Genomic DNA, 15,397 nt, shown 5'->3' with positions numbered 1-15,397 from the left:
TGATTTTCTTATTTCTGCAAGGGGTATTATTATAGGATGTTCCTAAATAGGCAAGTTACCCAAGAGGCAAACATCCTCTCGGGTTGCAGCCTCGATACTAAGACTGGGAAATGTCACACTCAAATAGAAACAGGGGCCACAAAACTACATGAGGATCCCTGTGGCCACAGAATGGCTTACCAAGCTTTAAAATGTATTATACTTCATTAAATGGTTTGGACTGCACTTGTGAGTACTGTGGGCCACATGGGGCACCTGTTTTTGACATCTGATATAAGACCACTGAGTTCTTGGGCCCACTCTAGAATTTTGAGGGCTAGGAAAGCCTAAGAGAGCAAGAGGAGGCAAAGAAAGGAAACACAAGATAGCTTGCTCAGCTACTACCTACAGCACACAAGTCCCACTCTAGGTTTCTCAGGGTCCTCGGTGAATTTGAGGACTACTGCTGCTGACTTGTACTTTATGGAGCTCAGAGTTATCTCTACTGATGAAGAATGCCTGCTCTTACAGTGATGTTCTTCAGAACCACAGTCCGGAGTTTCTGGGGAGTTGCTAATAATACAAACCCACCACATATTTATGACAGCCACATATTTACAATGAACAAAAATGTTTTATTGGAACATATACACACAGGGAAGAAAAGAGGTATCTGCATCATCAAATATGGAATGTTTAAGAAATAGGTAAAATAAATAAAGACTCCAAGGTTTGTAAGCTCCAGTGGCCCCTCCCCCACACTCCCTGGGGCGCCTCCCCAACCCAGAGCAGCCAATGCTCTGGAATACAAAGAGTCGCAACAGTGCTCTCTGCAAACAGGTATGCGTTCAAATGGTTTATTCCCCACTCTCATCACTTATTTCTGTAATAATATCTATTAAGCTTTGAAGTCCAAAAATGTAGCCTGTGTCCTGGCCTTCATGCACAATGCTGTCCTCTCCGTAGTGCCTGCAGGTAGTGTGGGCAAAGTCTATCATGCGGATGTCCACTGTGCTGACGGCTGGTTTGTAGGCATAGGCTCCTGCCGATTCATCAGATGATTCCTCAGACAGATCCTCCAGGTCCTCTGGGTCGGAATCTACAGCCACCTCTGGCAGCTCCTTGCCATCGTAGATGATAAGCAGTGAGCTGGAGTAGAATCGGTAGGACTCCTGGGTTTCTAACACTGATTTCAGCTCCGTCAGTTTCTTTATGACGGGCTCAAAAAGTTCCCGGCGGAGGTACCTGCCATTATGAAAAAACTGGTAGAGGGCTTCCTTGAACCCCTGAACAGAGAGTTTTCTCCCATGGTACTTGTTCATGAACATGAGCTGACCGCTCCCTGTCTGGTAGACCTGCAAAAGAGAAAAAAAAGCACCAACCCGCCCCCAGATTAGAGAAAGGTCATATGTCAGAAGGTAGGCTGTCCTGAGACACCACTCCTCCCGAGTTGGGAACCTTAAGTACTTGAAAGCTTTTTTTCCCCTTAGCCTTTTCCACTGGGAAAGAGAGCCAGAACTTACAACAGTAGATGTGGGCAAAGACCCTCTACAAATTGGCTTGATGATGGCCAAAACCACTCTTCTCAGAGGAAGTAATGGGGATGGTGATAATGGATCTACCTAATGATCCAAAGGAAAGATTCTACATAAAGGCAAAGGAATTGCTGTACCCTGTTCTTTAAGAACTAATCTCTTCTCTTCTTTGGTACTATCATCTAAGACAATGCAGTTCTGTATATTGCAATACAGCATATAACCAACATGAACACCTATACTTTATGCAGGTGTCCCCCTTCATTAGGTAGTGGAGGAAATACATTGTTTGAATGAGGTACTGAATGTTTTTCCTCACAGAGCTTAGAGTTCAGAAAGGGGATGACACTAACAAAGAGAACTATAATATAGATTACGTGAAAAATACATTAGAGAGGTTCAAAGTTCTAAATGAGTCCTGAGGAGGAAATGTCATTACCAACCGAAGGGGATCAGAAAACACTTACTAGAGGTAGTATGTAAATGGGCTTTTTAAGGCTGGGAAGGGAAGAAATGTAATAGGAGAAGAAAGAAGGTAAAATATTCCAGGCACAAGGACACTATGAACAAAGGCACAAGGGTAGTAGGAAAATGAAGGACAAGATTAAGGGTCCCTCTCTGGCCATCTCCTTCATAGGCTCAACGGGTTAAGGAAACACCTAGCCCACTCAAATAAGAAATGAGTAGAACCAGGAACAAACTTCTGATAACAAATTGCTGATAAGAAATCAGACACAGGAAAGGTTCCACCCACATCAGGAAGAAATGCCCCCATAGCTTTCTCTAGGTTTTCTTTTTACCCTTACCATATTCCTGTCACTTGTCACTGTTATACATCCATGTCTTATCTCTAATTCCTCCTTCCTACTATGAATTCCATCAGAACAAGAGCTATATCTTATTTATATGAATGCTGGCAATATGAAGCATAGGAGCTTAGATGAGTACTCAATAAATATCTCTTAATTAAATGATTGAAAAGGAATAAATGAAACAGCAGGGAACAGAAGAAAAACTGATTATGGAGACAAGATCTGGTTTTGAATCCTGTCTCTGCATTTGACTGTGGGCAAGTCTCAGTTTTATCACCTATAAAATGATGATCTAACGATTCCACTCTCTTCCCAAAGATCTTCATAGGAAGGGCTTTATAAACTGTCACAAATGAGAGAAATAATCCCGAGATGTTTAAAGGGAGTGAATAGAGGCATAGAATAAAAGACCAGATGAAAAACCTCTACCAAATAAAGACCAGCCACTGGAGAATGTGGCAGTAATAGCCATGGTTTTAGGAGGTGACATGGTACAAAGATCTGTAGTCAAAAGATCTTGGTTTGAATGTTAGCTCTTTCTGCTACTTACAACTCATAGTGACCTTGGACAAATTACTTCATCTCTCCGAGCCTCAGAGTTCTCTTATATGAAATGCAATGACAGAAATAAAAGGTCACTCAAATCATTTCTAGATCTAAAAATCTTAAGACCCTGTGTAGCCTGTGAAGATATCACAGGGTCTATTAATCTATTAGCCTATCAGACTTGGGATGCCCTTCCTTTGCTGTACTGTCTAATTTTAATTTGAATGCCACCTCCTCCAGGAGAGCTCACCTTTTAGGCTTCACATAATTCTCTGTTCCTCTTGAATGTACTTATCATATATATCAATGTATTGAAGAAGTTTTATGTTTTATTCCCCTACTAGATTTTGAGCTGGTTTATGATGGCAAGGATTATATTTTCTCTAAACTTTCTAAATACAACACATTTCTATGCACATAAACGAGTGAATCGAGTTACTGCAACTCCACTCTTTTATAGAAACCATCTGTTATGTAAGTTTCTCACTGAAATGATGCTATTTACTAATTTATTAATGTTTTACTACTCAATTTCTCTCCTCTGTCTCTGGGCCCAGCCCAGGGCAGGAAGAACTCAAGGGAGCATCATCCTTTGGCAGATAAAAGGTACAGGTCAGTGGAGTGAGAAGAGGACAGATGATTAACTCTTCAGAGCAGGTCCTCCCTGGTCTCTGTCAAGGGGTCACATTTCAGCTCTGCTCTCTCATCAGTTTACTTGTCATCAGCATGGAAATAGCTGAATGGCTATACCCCTTAGGGAAACTAGCTACAGGACACAAAAAATAGGAAGCATGCAAACAAAGTGATGTTCAGCCTCTTTCTCAGTATGGTGGAAGGAGCCTGAAGTTGAAATTAGACAATGGAGGCCAAATTCTAGCTCTGATATTCAATGGTTATGGAACACTGGCAAATCATATTGTCCCTCTAAGCCACAATTTGCTTGTGTATAAAATAGAACACCAGCACCACCAACCCCAAAATGCTACTAAGAAGAAAGTGCTTTGCAAACTTTAAAGAATTCTAGAAATGGAAATTAATTATTGCTGTAGCATAGCTCTGAGGCAATGGATTATCATAATAGAGCTCAGTCTTTGTCAACCTCTTCCAAAGTTCAAATCTAATTGTCTCATTGGTAGGGGAATGCTAAGACAGAACAAAAAGCAAGAGGGCACTGTCCAAGGTAATTGGCCACAGGCTCAGAGGATTGAAGATGGAGCTTCTTTAAGAGATTACTTCAATGTAGCCTCATTTTACAGATGGGTAACAAGAGAGCTAGCTCCCAGCTCCTTGCCTTCACACTGGTATTCTTTATTATCCTGATGCTGTTGGCTCACCTGCATCCCACACACACGGACTCCAATGACTGCAGATGTGCTCTGCTGGCACTTCCGGATCTGGTTAGCTTTCTTCTCCTCTGATGCATCATCTCCATGCTGCCGGGTTCCCATCTTCAGGTCTAGGACACAGGGTACTTGGTAGCGAGAGGTTAAATTTTCCAGTAAGATAAATTCTGAATAGTTAAGGGGAAATCTCAAGAAATTAACACTTAGAATAGCAAAGTATTCTAATACTGGTTGCTCACTCAGATTCTGAAATGAATATTAGAGTTCTAGGGACTTAACACATTCTACAAAATGAGAGAAAAAGAGGTCTTCTCCCAGTGCAAACCTGCTATTCTAATAAGCAACTTCTCTATAGGGCTAGCAACTCTGATACCTTGGGTGGGTAGGCAGCAAGGTCTTTATGGATCCCCCAAACTCATCTTTGAGAATATCCCATATCTGGCCATCTCTGTGACAGAATTATTTCTCAGTTATCATATGTTCACTGTATAGCAATGTGTACTTGTGTACAGAATCCCATGTGTCTTTATGTGAAATTGTAAGGTCCATGAGGAGGGATGGAGCATTTCAATTCAATTCATATTGAAGGCAATTGGATAAAGTCTAGGGGTAGAAAAGTCACTGCCCTCAAATGTGACTATAGTTTCCCTCAACACCTAGAAAAGTATTTTCTACAAAGCAAGGTACTTAAAAGGCATATCAGGATCACTGGGGTAGAAGACAAAACTCCAGCCTTGGAATCAGGAAAATTCAGACACATATTGTCTATGTGACACTGGACTAATCACTTTAACTGCTCAACGCACCCTATGTGGCTCTAATAATCTAATTTGCAGAGCTGTTGCTGATTGGCTTTAGTAGATGGAGATTTCTCATTAGGAGTTCTTTACATCAATAAAAATTAGATCAGGTAAAAATAAAATCAGAAAAAGATGGAATTCAACCAGCATTTGTTAAGCAGGCATTTGCTATGTGTAAAGCACTGGGGAGGATAATCCCTGATCTCATGGAGTTAATGCATCTTACTCACACCTTAATAGAACATGTACACAGATAAATGAATACAAAATCAATTTTCTTCCAGAGGTAGTACAAAGGTGATGGAGGTGATCAAATAGTGCTGCATAGACAATATTAAGAAGTCCAATTTGGCTAGAACAAAGATTACACAAGAACAAGTAAAATGAAATAAATCTAGAAAATGGGTTGGAGGCAGACTGAAGGAGTTTTAGATGACAGAGGACAGTGTATATTTTATCCTAGAGACACAATAGGGGGTCATTGAAGCTTTAGTAATATGAATTAGTGATCCAGCTATGGAATAGAAGTAATCTTTAAAGATCAATAGAACCAGCTTTCTGCCTTCAGGTAGCTAAGACACTATGATTCATTTAACTCATTTAGCCAGAAATGGTTATTGAGGCACAGTGAAAAAATATGTCCAATGAAAGAAATAAGGAATTGCTGTGATTTTTCTTAGAAGAAATCATTTTCTTAGAAGAAATGGAGAGAAATATAACTCACTTTATGGGCATTCAGACTAAGATATAATATTATTTCAGAACAAAGCCTTCCAAAATTGACTTCTTTTACCCAAAAAAAAAAAAAAAAACTCCAACAAAACAATGCTGTAAATGAAGGAAGCTATAAATATCCTACACCAAGGTCCCCAAACATATAAAAATAGTTTTTCCCCTTAATCAATTACTCAACCCCTTAAACTTTGTCTGTCTGGCCTGCTGGAAATAAAATGAGAGTCTATTATTCAATTATGAAATTTTCAAAATAGTAGATTTGGATTCAAAAGATCTTGGTTCTGTTATCATCTGTGTGACCCTGGGAAAATCACTTCCACTCTGTGGGCCTCATTTCCCTCATATTTAATATAATTTAATATAAGGGGCAAGGAAGGCAACCTGGTGCAGAGAAGTGTCAAAGATGCAGCCCAGGGGCCACACATGGCTCACAACACTCCCAAGTGCGTCCTAAACCAGATTAAAATACAACTGGGAAATAGTTAACAAAATAAATATATGATAAAGCATAGCCAATGCTATCATATAGTTTTCTAAATCAATATACACCTGCCGCAAGGATCCTGATGTCTGGTTTGGAAGTCCCGGTTCCTGACTTTTGACACCTTTGGTGTAGTGGATAGTTTTCCACACCTAGAGTCAGAAAGAACAGAGTCTGACACTTCTTAGCTATATAACCATTGGCAAGTCATCTCTAATCCTTTTCAGTTCATTCCTCATTCTACAAAATGGGAACAAAATCTGTAGGACATGCCTCTTGTTGTAAGGCTCAAAAGAGACAATGGATGTAAAGAATGCTAAAAACAGAACCCAAGCTTGTACAAGATCAGGGGTTCTTAACCTTTTGTGTGTCATGGACCCTTCCCCCCAATTTGGGCAATTTGGGGAAGCCTGTGGATACATTCTCAGAGAAATGTTTTTAAATGTATAAAATACCTAGGATTTCAAAGGAAACCAATACGTTGAAATACAATTATAAAAATTATTTAAAATAATCAGATTATAAAACCAAGGTTAAGGACCTCTGTGCTACAAAGATATTTATAAATAGCTCTTTTGTGATGGTAAAAAATTAGAAACAGAGGAAGTGACCATGAAGTGGAGAATGGCTGAACAAGTTGTGGTAAGTAAAAGTAAAAAAAACTATTGTGTGGTAAGAAATGATGATGGGTATGGTATCAGAGAAATCTGAAAAGAATGATATGAACTGATGTAAAATGAAGTGACTAGAACCAGGAGAATAATTTATACTATTAACAATGATTTGTTTATAAAGACAAACAACTTTGAAAGACTTTGCAAATCTTATCAACACAAAATACCAACCACAATTCCAGAAGACTCATAATGAAATGTGATGTTATCCCTATTTCCAGAGAGGGGTGGGTGATGGACTCAAAATAAGTATTGAAAAAAAAATGTTTTTTGACATGGTCAATGTCAGAATTTGTTTTGTGATGGGTTTGTTTTTCTTACTTTCTCAATGAGTGGGAAGGAGATGAGAAGGAAAGAACTAGGAAATGAAAATAAAATAAAATTGAATTTTAAAAGAATCTCTGTAACTAGATGATCTCTAAGATGCCCTCCATCTCTAAATCCTTTATCTTTAATGCTTCTGATCTCAAAGGAATAGGGAGGAGAACAGTAAGCTAACATAATACATGTAAAGCACGCTACAAACTTTAAATCATTACCCAAACATAAGCTATTGTTGTTATTATAGATTCCTGCCCAAGGCACAAGCTCTTTGCTTTATACACTCTGCAAACTGCAGGTTTTTCTTGTTTTGGTTTGGTTTTGTTTTTTTTTTTAAGGGGAGGAGGGCATCATTTAAAAAATAATCAATTTTTATGTACACATAATGGGTGAGAGCCTGAGTTACCAACCAGTACTCCTCCAGTATAAGTATGTCATAAGTTATCATTACTTGTATAAAAAAACTAACATTGGACAACTATAATAAGTCTTGTGTTCACATATGAGCTACTCCAGAAGTCCTAAAACTGAGCACCTTTTTAACAGCTAAATCTTCGTAGTTTGGCCATTTCTGGCAAAGGATACTGTGCTGGTTCCGGTGTTTGGCATTTTCCTTCATGCGCTGTAGCTGCTGCTGGTGACATTTCATACTCCAAGGGTTATGATGTTTCATCTGTGAGCTCACATTCCCCTTTTTCTCTAAACTGTAGTATAAGACTTCTGAGCTTTTTAACCATTCAAATTCTTCTTCTAACTTATGACTAGAAGACAGACAATTAAAGCATTAAGGCATTCCACAAAGGACAGAAAGTTCAATTTAAAACAAAAGATATCACATAACAGTTTTTAAGGAAAGAAGCAAATGGAGGAAAGGAATGGCTTCTGTTCTTGGTATGTGCAGTCAGGTACTCGTATAATCAACTCTGCATTTGGAGTTAGATGATCTGAATTCACATACCAGCAATATATGATTTTTCCCTCTCTGGGTCTCATCTTTAGAGTGAGAAGGTTGGGCTGTATGGGATAGGTCCTTTCCTCCTCAGGACTTTGGTAGAGATTATAAAGCTCAGGAGAACACTTGGCTCACTGAGTCCTTTTGGACTTCATAGGCTGAGCCTGGTTAAGCACTGACCCAAACAGAAGTCCCACAGTCCCCTGAAGCCTTGGTTTTATGTTGCTGCTTACCAGCTGGGGACCTTGGAAGCCACTTAACTTCTCCAGGCCTCACTTTTCTCATCTATAAAATGAGAAGATGGGACTAAATCAAAGGTTCTTAACCTTTCTCGTGTCTAGGACCCACTCTGGCAGTTCTGATGAAACCTATAGATCCCTATTTTATTTTAAACCCTTAACTTCGGTGTATTGGCTCCTTGGTAGAAGAGTGGTAAGGGTGGGCAATGAGGGTGTCGAGTGACTTGCCCAGGGTCACACAGCTGGGAAGTGTCTGAGGCCGGATTTGAACCTAGGACCTCCCGTTCTCTAGGCCTGACTCTCAATCCACTGAGCAACCCAGCTGCCCCCAATATCCCTAATTTAAATGTATAAAATACCTAGGGTTAACGAAGTAAGCCAATTATATGGAGATAAAAATGTTATCCCCCCACCCCCTTTTTAAGTTTATGGACCTCCTAAAATCTATCAATGGATTCAGGTTAAGGACACATGGCCTAGATAATCACCTGAAATACTTTCCATTTTTAGATCATCTAAGTAGTCTTACTATTTACATTTCACTATATTTTGCTAGCAGGCAAAATTTTAAAAGATTATTTATTTAATTAATTTAGTGTTTTCCCATGGTTACATGATTCATGTTCTTTCCTTCCCTTCCTCCCACCCCTCTCCCGTAGCCAACAAGCAATTCCACTGGGTTTTACATGTGTCACTGATCAAGACCTATTTTCCATATTATTGATATTTCAGGCAATTAATTTTACCAGAGAATCCATGATGAAAATTCTCTATGAATTAATCCTCTACTTCTTTATATTAAACATTTCCCAATAAGGAAGAACTTCAAATGATAGTATTCTATGGTAAAACCTAGTATTTTAAGGTTACTAATGTTGCATTATTACCGAAAACCATATTCTCCTTCCATAACTGGCATCTGTGATAGTTCCCCAACAAATATATGATTCTAATGTCAATCAACTGCTAATAAACAGCAGTGATATAATTTGATTATATCACAGTTTCCTTAAGTATCCCTCTCTTGCTAATCTGGGAATAATGCTGAAATATAAAACCTCAAAAAAATTAACTTCATTTTGCAAGTTTAATGGCTGAATTCAGGGTAGTTTTTATACCAACCTTTTAATTTTTTCCTCTTTTCTGTGCTGTCGGACCCACTCCTTGGTGATCTTCTCCGTTTCTAGTAAATGAGTCTTTTTGTTAGCCCACCTTAAGAGCTTATTTTTGGGTTCGCAGTCTGAATTATCTATACTGTCTAAATTACCATGGTCCCCTTTTAATGGATATGCTATTAAACATAAGTTTCCATCTTCATCCTCTTCAAAGCTTACTGATACAACACCTATAGGAAGGAGGAGGAGGAGAAGAAAACAATTTAACATGATAGGAAATACACACTTTATACAACATGAGTTTAACATTTGTTTGTTTTTTCTTACCCTGTTCCTTAGTTTCTATGTTGCCAGAGGCCCAAAACTCATCTGCCAACCTAACAAATATCAAAACATCTTGACAAAATGACACCTCACAGAGAAGACAATTTATCATGGACCAAACAATGATCAGTCTTTTCTTGCTGATGCACTGAACAATATAAGGACCAAATAATTACAGGACACGTTTTTACATTATTGAAAATGTTTATTAATTTAAAGAAGAAAAAAGTGACTGGTCTAACCCTTGGCAAGATGTAAAAACATTTTTTATTGTTTTATTTATATCCTGTCATAGGAAAAAAATATCCTGTTGAGAAACACCAAAAGCTTTAAGTTTTGCATTACAGCAAAGCCCAAAGCATTCACCAGGACACAAATTTGACTGAGGGTTAAAGAGCTTTGGGGAGAAGCAAAGACTTACAAGAGCAAAACAAAGGGGTTGGGTGATTGGGAACAAATTACACAGTACAACAGATCCTCCTCTGCAAAGGCTGCCCTGGACATCTTTGGGCACTCTATATCTACGGCGAACTGGACAAGCCTTTTTGTCCAGCAATGACTGATTTTATTGAGGTTGCAAAAGTCCCATGAAATAAAGAACAAAACACAATACACAGCAAATTGTATTGGGATACACAGAAACATGGTGAACCTTGAAAGCATTTTTTTCTCCTCTGAGTCTCTAGAGCACTGCAAGGGGGCGGGGGAGTATAAGTCTTTGAGCAAAGTGCTGACAAGGCTGCCCCCAGTGCCCGATGAGAAAGTTTCAGCAGTTATCGAAGAGTGAGCGTCGTTACAACTGGCTGAATGTTTTTTCCTCACAGTCCTCTCTCTTTGCCCCCCATCAATGACTCAATCTGCTCAGTCCTTGCCGTGTGCTCTCTCAATTGGCCGGAGGGGAAAGAGTTCTCAGGGAGAGACTTCTGAGGTGGGCAGGCGACTCAGGGACCTGGGTTAGGGATTAGCTGGGGTGGGGAATTCAGAATCCTGGCCTGACAGTCTCGCTGCCACATAAGAAAGAACTACAGAGAGAAAGGGCCAGGCAGGGAAGAGCCAGCTAACATAGGCCTTTGGCTTTGTCCTGGAAAAAAACAACACAAAAGGATGGACCAGGTCTACTAATCATTCCCCTTCACTGAAAAAGAACCATCATTTACACATTATAGTACACATGTCTAGGACATTTTTGCTTTTAAAAGCAACATTTTCAACAAGCTCCAGAGGATTCTGGGGTGTTCCACTGTCTTTCAGACATGAGAATACACAAATTTTGACAGTCTTGGCACACTGCTCCTGTATTTACAAATGATGCTTTCTAAAAGGTCACACAATACTGGTGACTATTAAAGTCTCCAAAGAAATGTTTTATAAAAATGAAGAAACAAGTCAGTGTGTTTGATTCAATGGAGTGCCTCTGGAAAGCAGCTTCTGGAATATCTGGGAACTGCAGTGCACTGTAACCATCTAGCTCCCACCTTGGAGAATGGGAATTTCCATTTCCACAGTCCTCTGACTCAGCCTTAGCCCATTTCTATTGATCCTTGCCTACCTAAGCATTCTCCAATTTGTGTCTCCTCACAAGGGCAAGCGCAAGCTGCTAATATTTAAGAAAAAAATACTTTCAAAATCTTCCCTGTTATTCCCAACACTGTGATAAAAGTATTTAAGATACAATTGAGAAGAATTCCAGAACAGAAAACAGCAGTTCAGTTCAGCTTCTAACAACGCCACCAGACAGAAAACAAGCCAACCCCCACCCCCAACCCTCCGTAACAAAACAATTGAGCAATCTTACCCAATACTTGGAAAGGGGAATAGGGAGAGGGAAAGTAAAGAGAACAAACTCTAAGAGTCAAATAAAAGCAGTCTATGACTGGGAACATTTCCCAGCAAATACTTACCTGACCCCGCCTAAGGAAGATATGACTACCCACAGAACTGCTCAGCTCTAATGCTGTTAGCAAGCCATGTCCACCCTTGCATCACCACAGCCCGGCTCTAGCAACAGCAAAATATGGGAAGAGAAACCCCCTAAAACCTCCTCCAGACTGAGGAGGCTTTAAGGAGAATAAGACAACAGCAGAATGAGGCACAAAATGGAAAGCCAACACTTTGTATGGGTTGGACGCTTGCTTACCTTTATATTGGGGAGTAAATTTACGCATTTCTGTCGGGAGGGTTTCATAGAACTGGTGTTCCCTCTGGATGAGGGGCTTACAGATGGTTGATTCATTAAACCGGAGGACACAGGAGTGACCTCCCACCTGGTGAACAAAAGGTTCCAGCAGAACTCCCTTGGCATAGTGCTCCACTTCCATAGCTCCAAATGCTGGGCTCATCCTTGTAGTACATTAGACAGAACAATGCGGCAGTGTGAAGAAAGGCAGCTCAAAAGCAGAGGAATCCCCAATTCTGTGCCTCCAAAGCTACTGATTGCAGTCAAGAAGTTCTGTCAGAAACAAACACAATGAAATCCGGGCTGTGAGTAAATTGCAAGATAAGAATCCTAAGCAAAGTTCAAGCCAGGGAAGAAGTCAGCTCCACCCTTCTCTCTGGGAAGCAGAAACTGAAATGGTTCTTGGAGCCTCCAGCAGGAAGACAAACAAGAATGAGCTCATGCAAGAGAAGACAAACAATGCCAAAGGCTCCTCCTACCAGAAAAGCAGCCAACGGGAAGCTAGAGACCCAGCTCTGCTGCAGCTGGCTGCTAGGCTGGCTGTACCACTTCAGAGGCAGAGGAGGGAAAAGACCAGGTCTAGGAGAAACAACAGAGAAAAACATAACCTGCTACTCCCAGTTTATTTTGGCTACCACATCTCCTGGGAGCCTCACCCTTCCCTGAACTCTGAGCAACACTTCAGAATCCACTTTACACTCCTCCTTTGGTGTCCCAATGAATTATCGTCTTGGTCCAAAATACAGTTTGTACCTTTACTCCAAAATCACACTTAAACACAACCTGAAAAGATTTCATAAAATCTTACATTTTAAAGCTAGAAGGGAGAGAATCTAATTTACAGTTGAGAATCCATTTAACCTCAACCCTCCAATTTTATAGATGGAAACCAAAGCCTAGGACAATAACTTGGCCAAGATTGTACAGCTACTAAGTAACCAGGCCAAGAATCTGATTCAGGTTTTCTAGCTCCAAATCTAATATTCCAAGAGAAAAATAAATTAATAGTAAAAAATAAAATATCTTTGAATCAAAGTGAAAGAATTTTCTGTCATTTTCTAGTGTTATGTGGTTTGTTTGTTTTTTTAAAGAGCTCTGATATAGGGAGTGCATACTACATTGATATTCAAGAACAATATAGAATATATTTTGTACTATTCTTCATTCAATTTTTTGAGGTATTAGGGCTAATCTGTTTTTCCGAACTAAACTGTAAAATCTGGGAGGGCAGAGCACCTTTGTTGCCTCTTCCTTGTTAGACACAATAAACACTACAAATATGTTAGCTTATTATCAAGATATTTTCATGGAGGAAAAGAACCTGAAATTTTAATAGCCCAATGATTTATATTGGTAAACAAAAGAATTTGACATCACTTTAGAGAATAAGATTAGAGTCCACCTACTGTTAACAGTCAAAGCCATTTCTCCCACCCCATTTTGCTCCATTATGGTCAAATTATGAATTTAAATATTAAGTTCTGCTTAAATCCCTACTATTACCTACAGAAAGGAATGAAGACACGAAAGTGCCAATTTCTCCTAGTTTCCTGTGATTACTGGTTTAAAAGCCATTTCAACACAAGAAAACCTAAACCTATAACTACACTTCACTGGTTCAAGGCGATCTGAGGCATACTGAAGCTGATCAATGTTTGCAATTTGCTAAATCTCCAAAAGGTTTTGGGGGAGAATAAGATAATTCTAAGCTCCAACTAAGAAGTCCAAAGGTGCTACAACTCTGTATAGCCTTCCATATTTTTCCCTGAGTGTGTTACTTTGGCTGTCTATAAACACTGCTGTGGCAGAGGACCAAAAACAAAACCAAATAGCTTACTGATGATGAAACTCAATCATTTCAATCATTAACTTCTGTGTATCTAAAAACAATTTGGAACCTGTTCTACCTGAAAGAAGGTTACCTGCAAAATAAGGTGCTTGATTTAAAAAGATAGACAAAGTGTTCTAGGTCACTGGACTATTTTTAATCTGTCTATCCTGATGGACAAAAGCTTTAGCATGGCATTAAAACCAAGGTCCTCCTGACAGGGTCTGGTGCAGGAAGAGCACTGATCTGCAACAATGGTAAGCCCACTATAAATGAGCACAGAACACTTTGTCCCTGAGGATGGTAAGCTATTTACTGTTTAATACAGATATGATCCCATTTCATTCCCTTACCAGCTTATGTGCCTATATAACCCTAATCTGAATACTTTAAGCCACCTTAATTTTTGGCCAAGACTGAAATTCTCATAAGTGTTCCACCTTCCAGAGCTTTTCTACAATATTAAAATGTAACTATCTAGTGCAGTTAGAAAAGCCACACACAATTCTTACTCAGCACGTTTACAGCCCTAGGGATGAATCTGTCAGATTGTCCCCATCAGTATGTGAAGATAAGGGAGGAACAAGGAATGGATATGAATACCTCCCCAGAGGAAAGACAGTATCTTTCTTTCAAGGTACAGATATACCCACTGGCTACTCTAACTGGAAAATATGAGAGGCAGTCACAGTGTGTGGAAAGAATACCAAACTGGAACTCTGGGGACTAATTTCTAGGTCCAGCTCTGCTACTAACTTACAATGGGACTTGTTTCTTTAATCTATTAAATGAGGGAAGAAGGGTTTGGAATAACAAGATTTTTCCTATCTCTAATATTAATATAATCTATATCAACCAAAAATTCATTAAGCCTGATCAATGGCAGGCTTTCAATGTGTAATTTTTCAACGTGTAATTTTTCAACATGTAATTTCTCTTTTGCTTTAAAAGATAATTTTTCTTCAAAGTTCTTAAAGCCTAGTAGTGTCTATTAAAACTAGTTGCATTTTCTTTCTTTATTAGTTCCCTAGTTGGTAATTTCTACTCCCATTTGACGATGGAATGTGAATCAGGAAACTACCCCCCAAATGCCAATCACTTGAATTATCTTTCATCTCAAATTCCTATGGGGGCTCTGGATGCTATAATATCTTAAGTCTCAGGACATGAGACTATAGTCACTGTGCTTCAAGGGAAGGATCTGGAAACACAAGGCAACAACCAAATTCCCTTTCCCACAGGGAATATATTTTAAAGTATTTTAGAAGTTTTCTCTCAGTTATTTAGTTGATTCAGGCAGGAATAAACTGAGTCACTATGAAGGAGTTTGCAGCAGTAATACAGCACGTCGGCAATATTCCAAAACTATCCAGATGGTGGCAGTCCAACTCATTTTGCATTCCACTATGGGGTTTCCTTGCCAGTTCCATTCTCTTATATATGGATTATATGGATCTATTATAAAGACCTCTCCATAGAAAGCTGCTAGTGTGTAGCTTGCCTGCTAATTCTCAAAGCATTAGTCAGGAATCTCTTT

General features: G+C 39.3%; 1 protein-coding gene across 1 annotated transcript; it reads right to left on the bottom strand.

Moving 5' to 3' along the window:
- Positions 1-593: 593 nt before the first annotated feature.
- On the bottom strand, positions 594-12,413 carry IP6K2 (inositol hexakisphosphate kinase 2). The gene is made up of 5 exons (XM_044680447.1): positions 11,994-12,413; positions 9,540-9,762; positions 7,812-7,987; positions 4,207-4,382; positions 594-1,334 (listed from the first exon to the last, which is right to left on the bottom strand). Exons 1-5 carry the CDS (start codon positions 12,193-12,195, stop codon positions 837-839), a joined length of 1,275 nt encoding a protein of 424 aa, XP_044536382.1. The 5' UTR covers positions 12,196-12,413; the 3' UTR covers positions 594-836.
- Between the last annotated feature and the right edge of the window lie 2,984 nt (positions 12,414-15,397).

This window comes from Gracilinanus agilis, chromosome 1 (genome assembly GCF_016433145.1).
Source record: "Gracilinanus agilis isolate LMUSP501 chromosome 1, AgileGrace, whole genome shotgun sequence".
In the NCBI taxonomy this organism is placed as follows: Eukaryota; Metazoa; Chordata; class Mammalia; order Didelphimorphia; family Didelphidae; genus Gracilinanus; species Gracilinanus agilis.
This window is presented reverse-complemented; position numbering and strand designations above follow the sequence as displayed.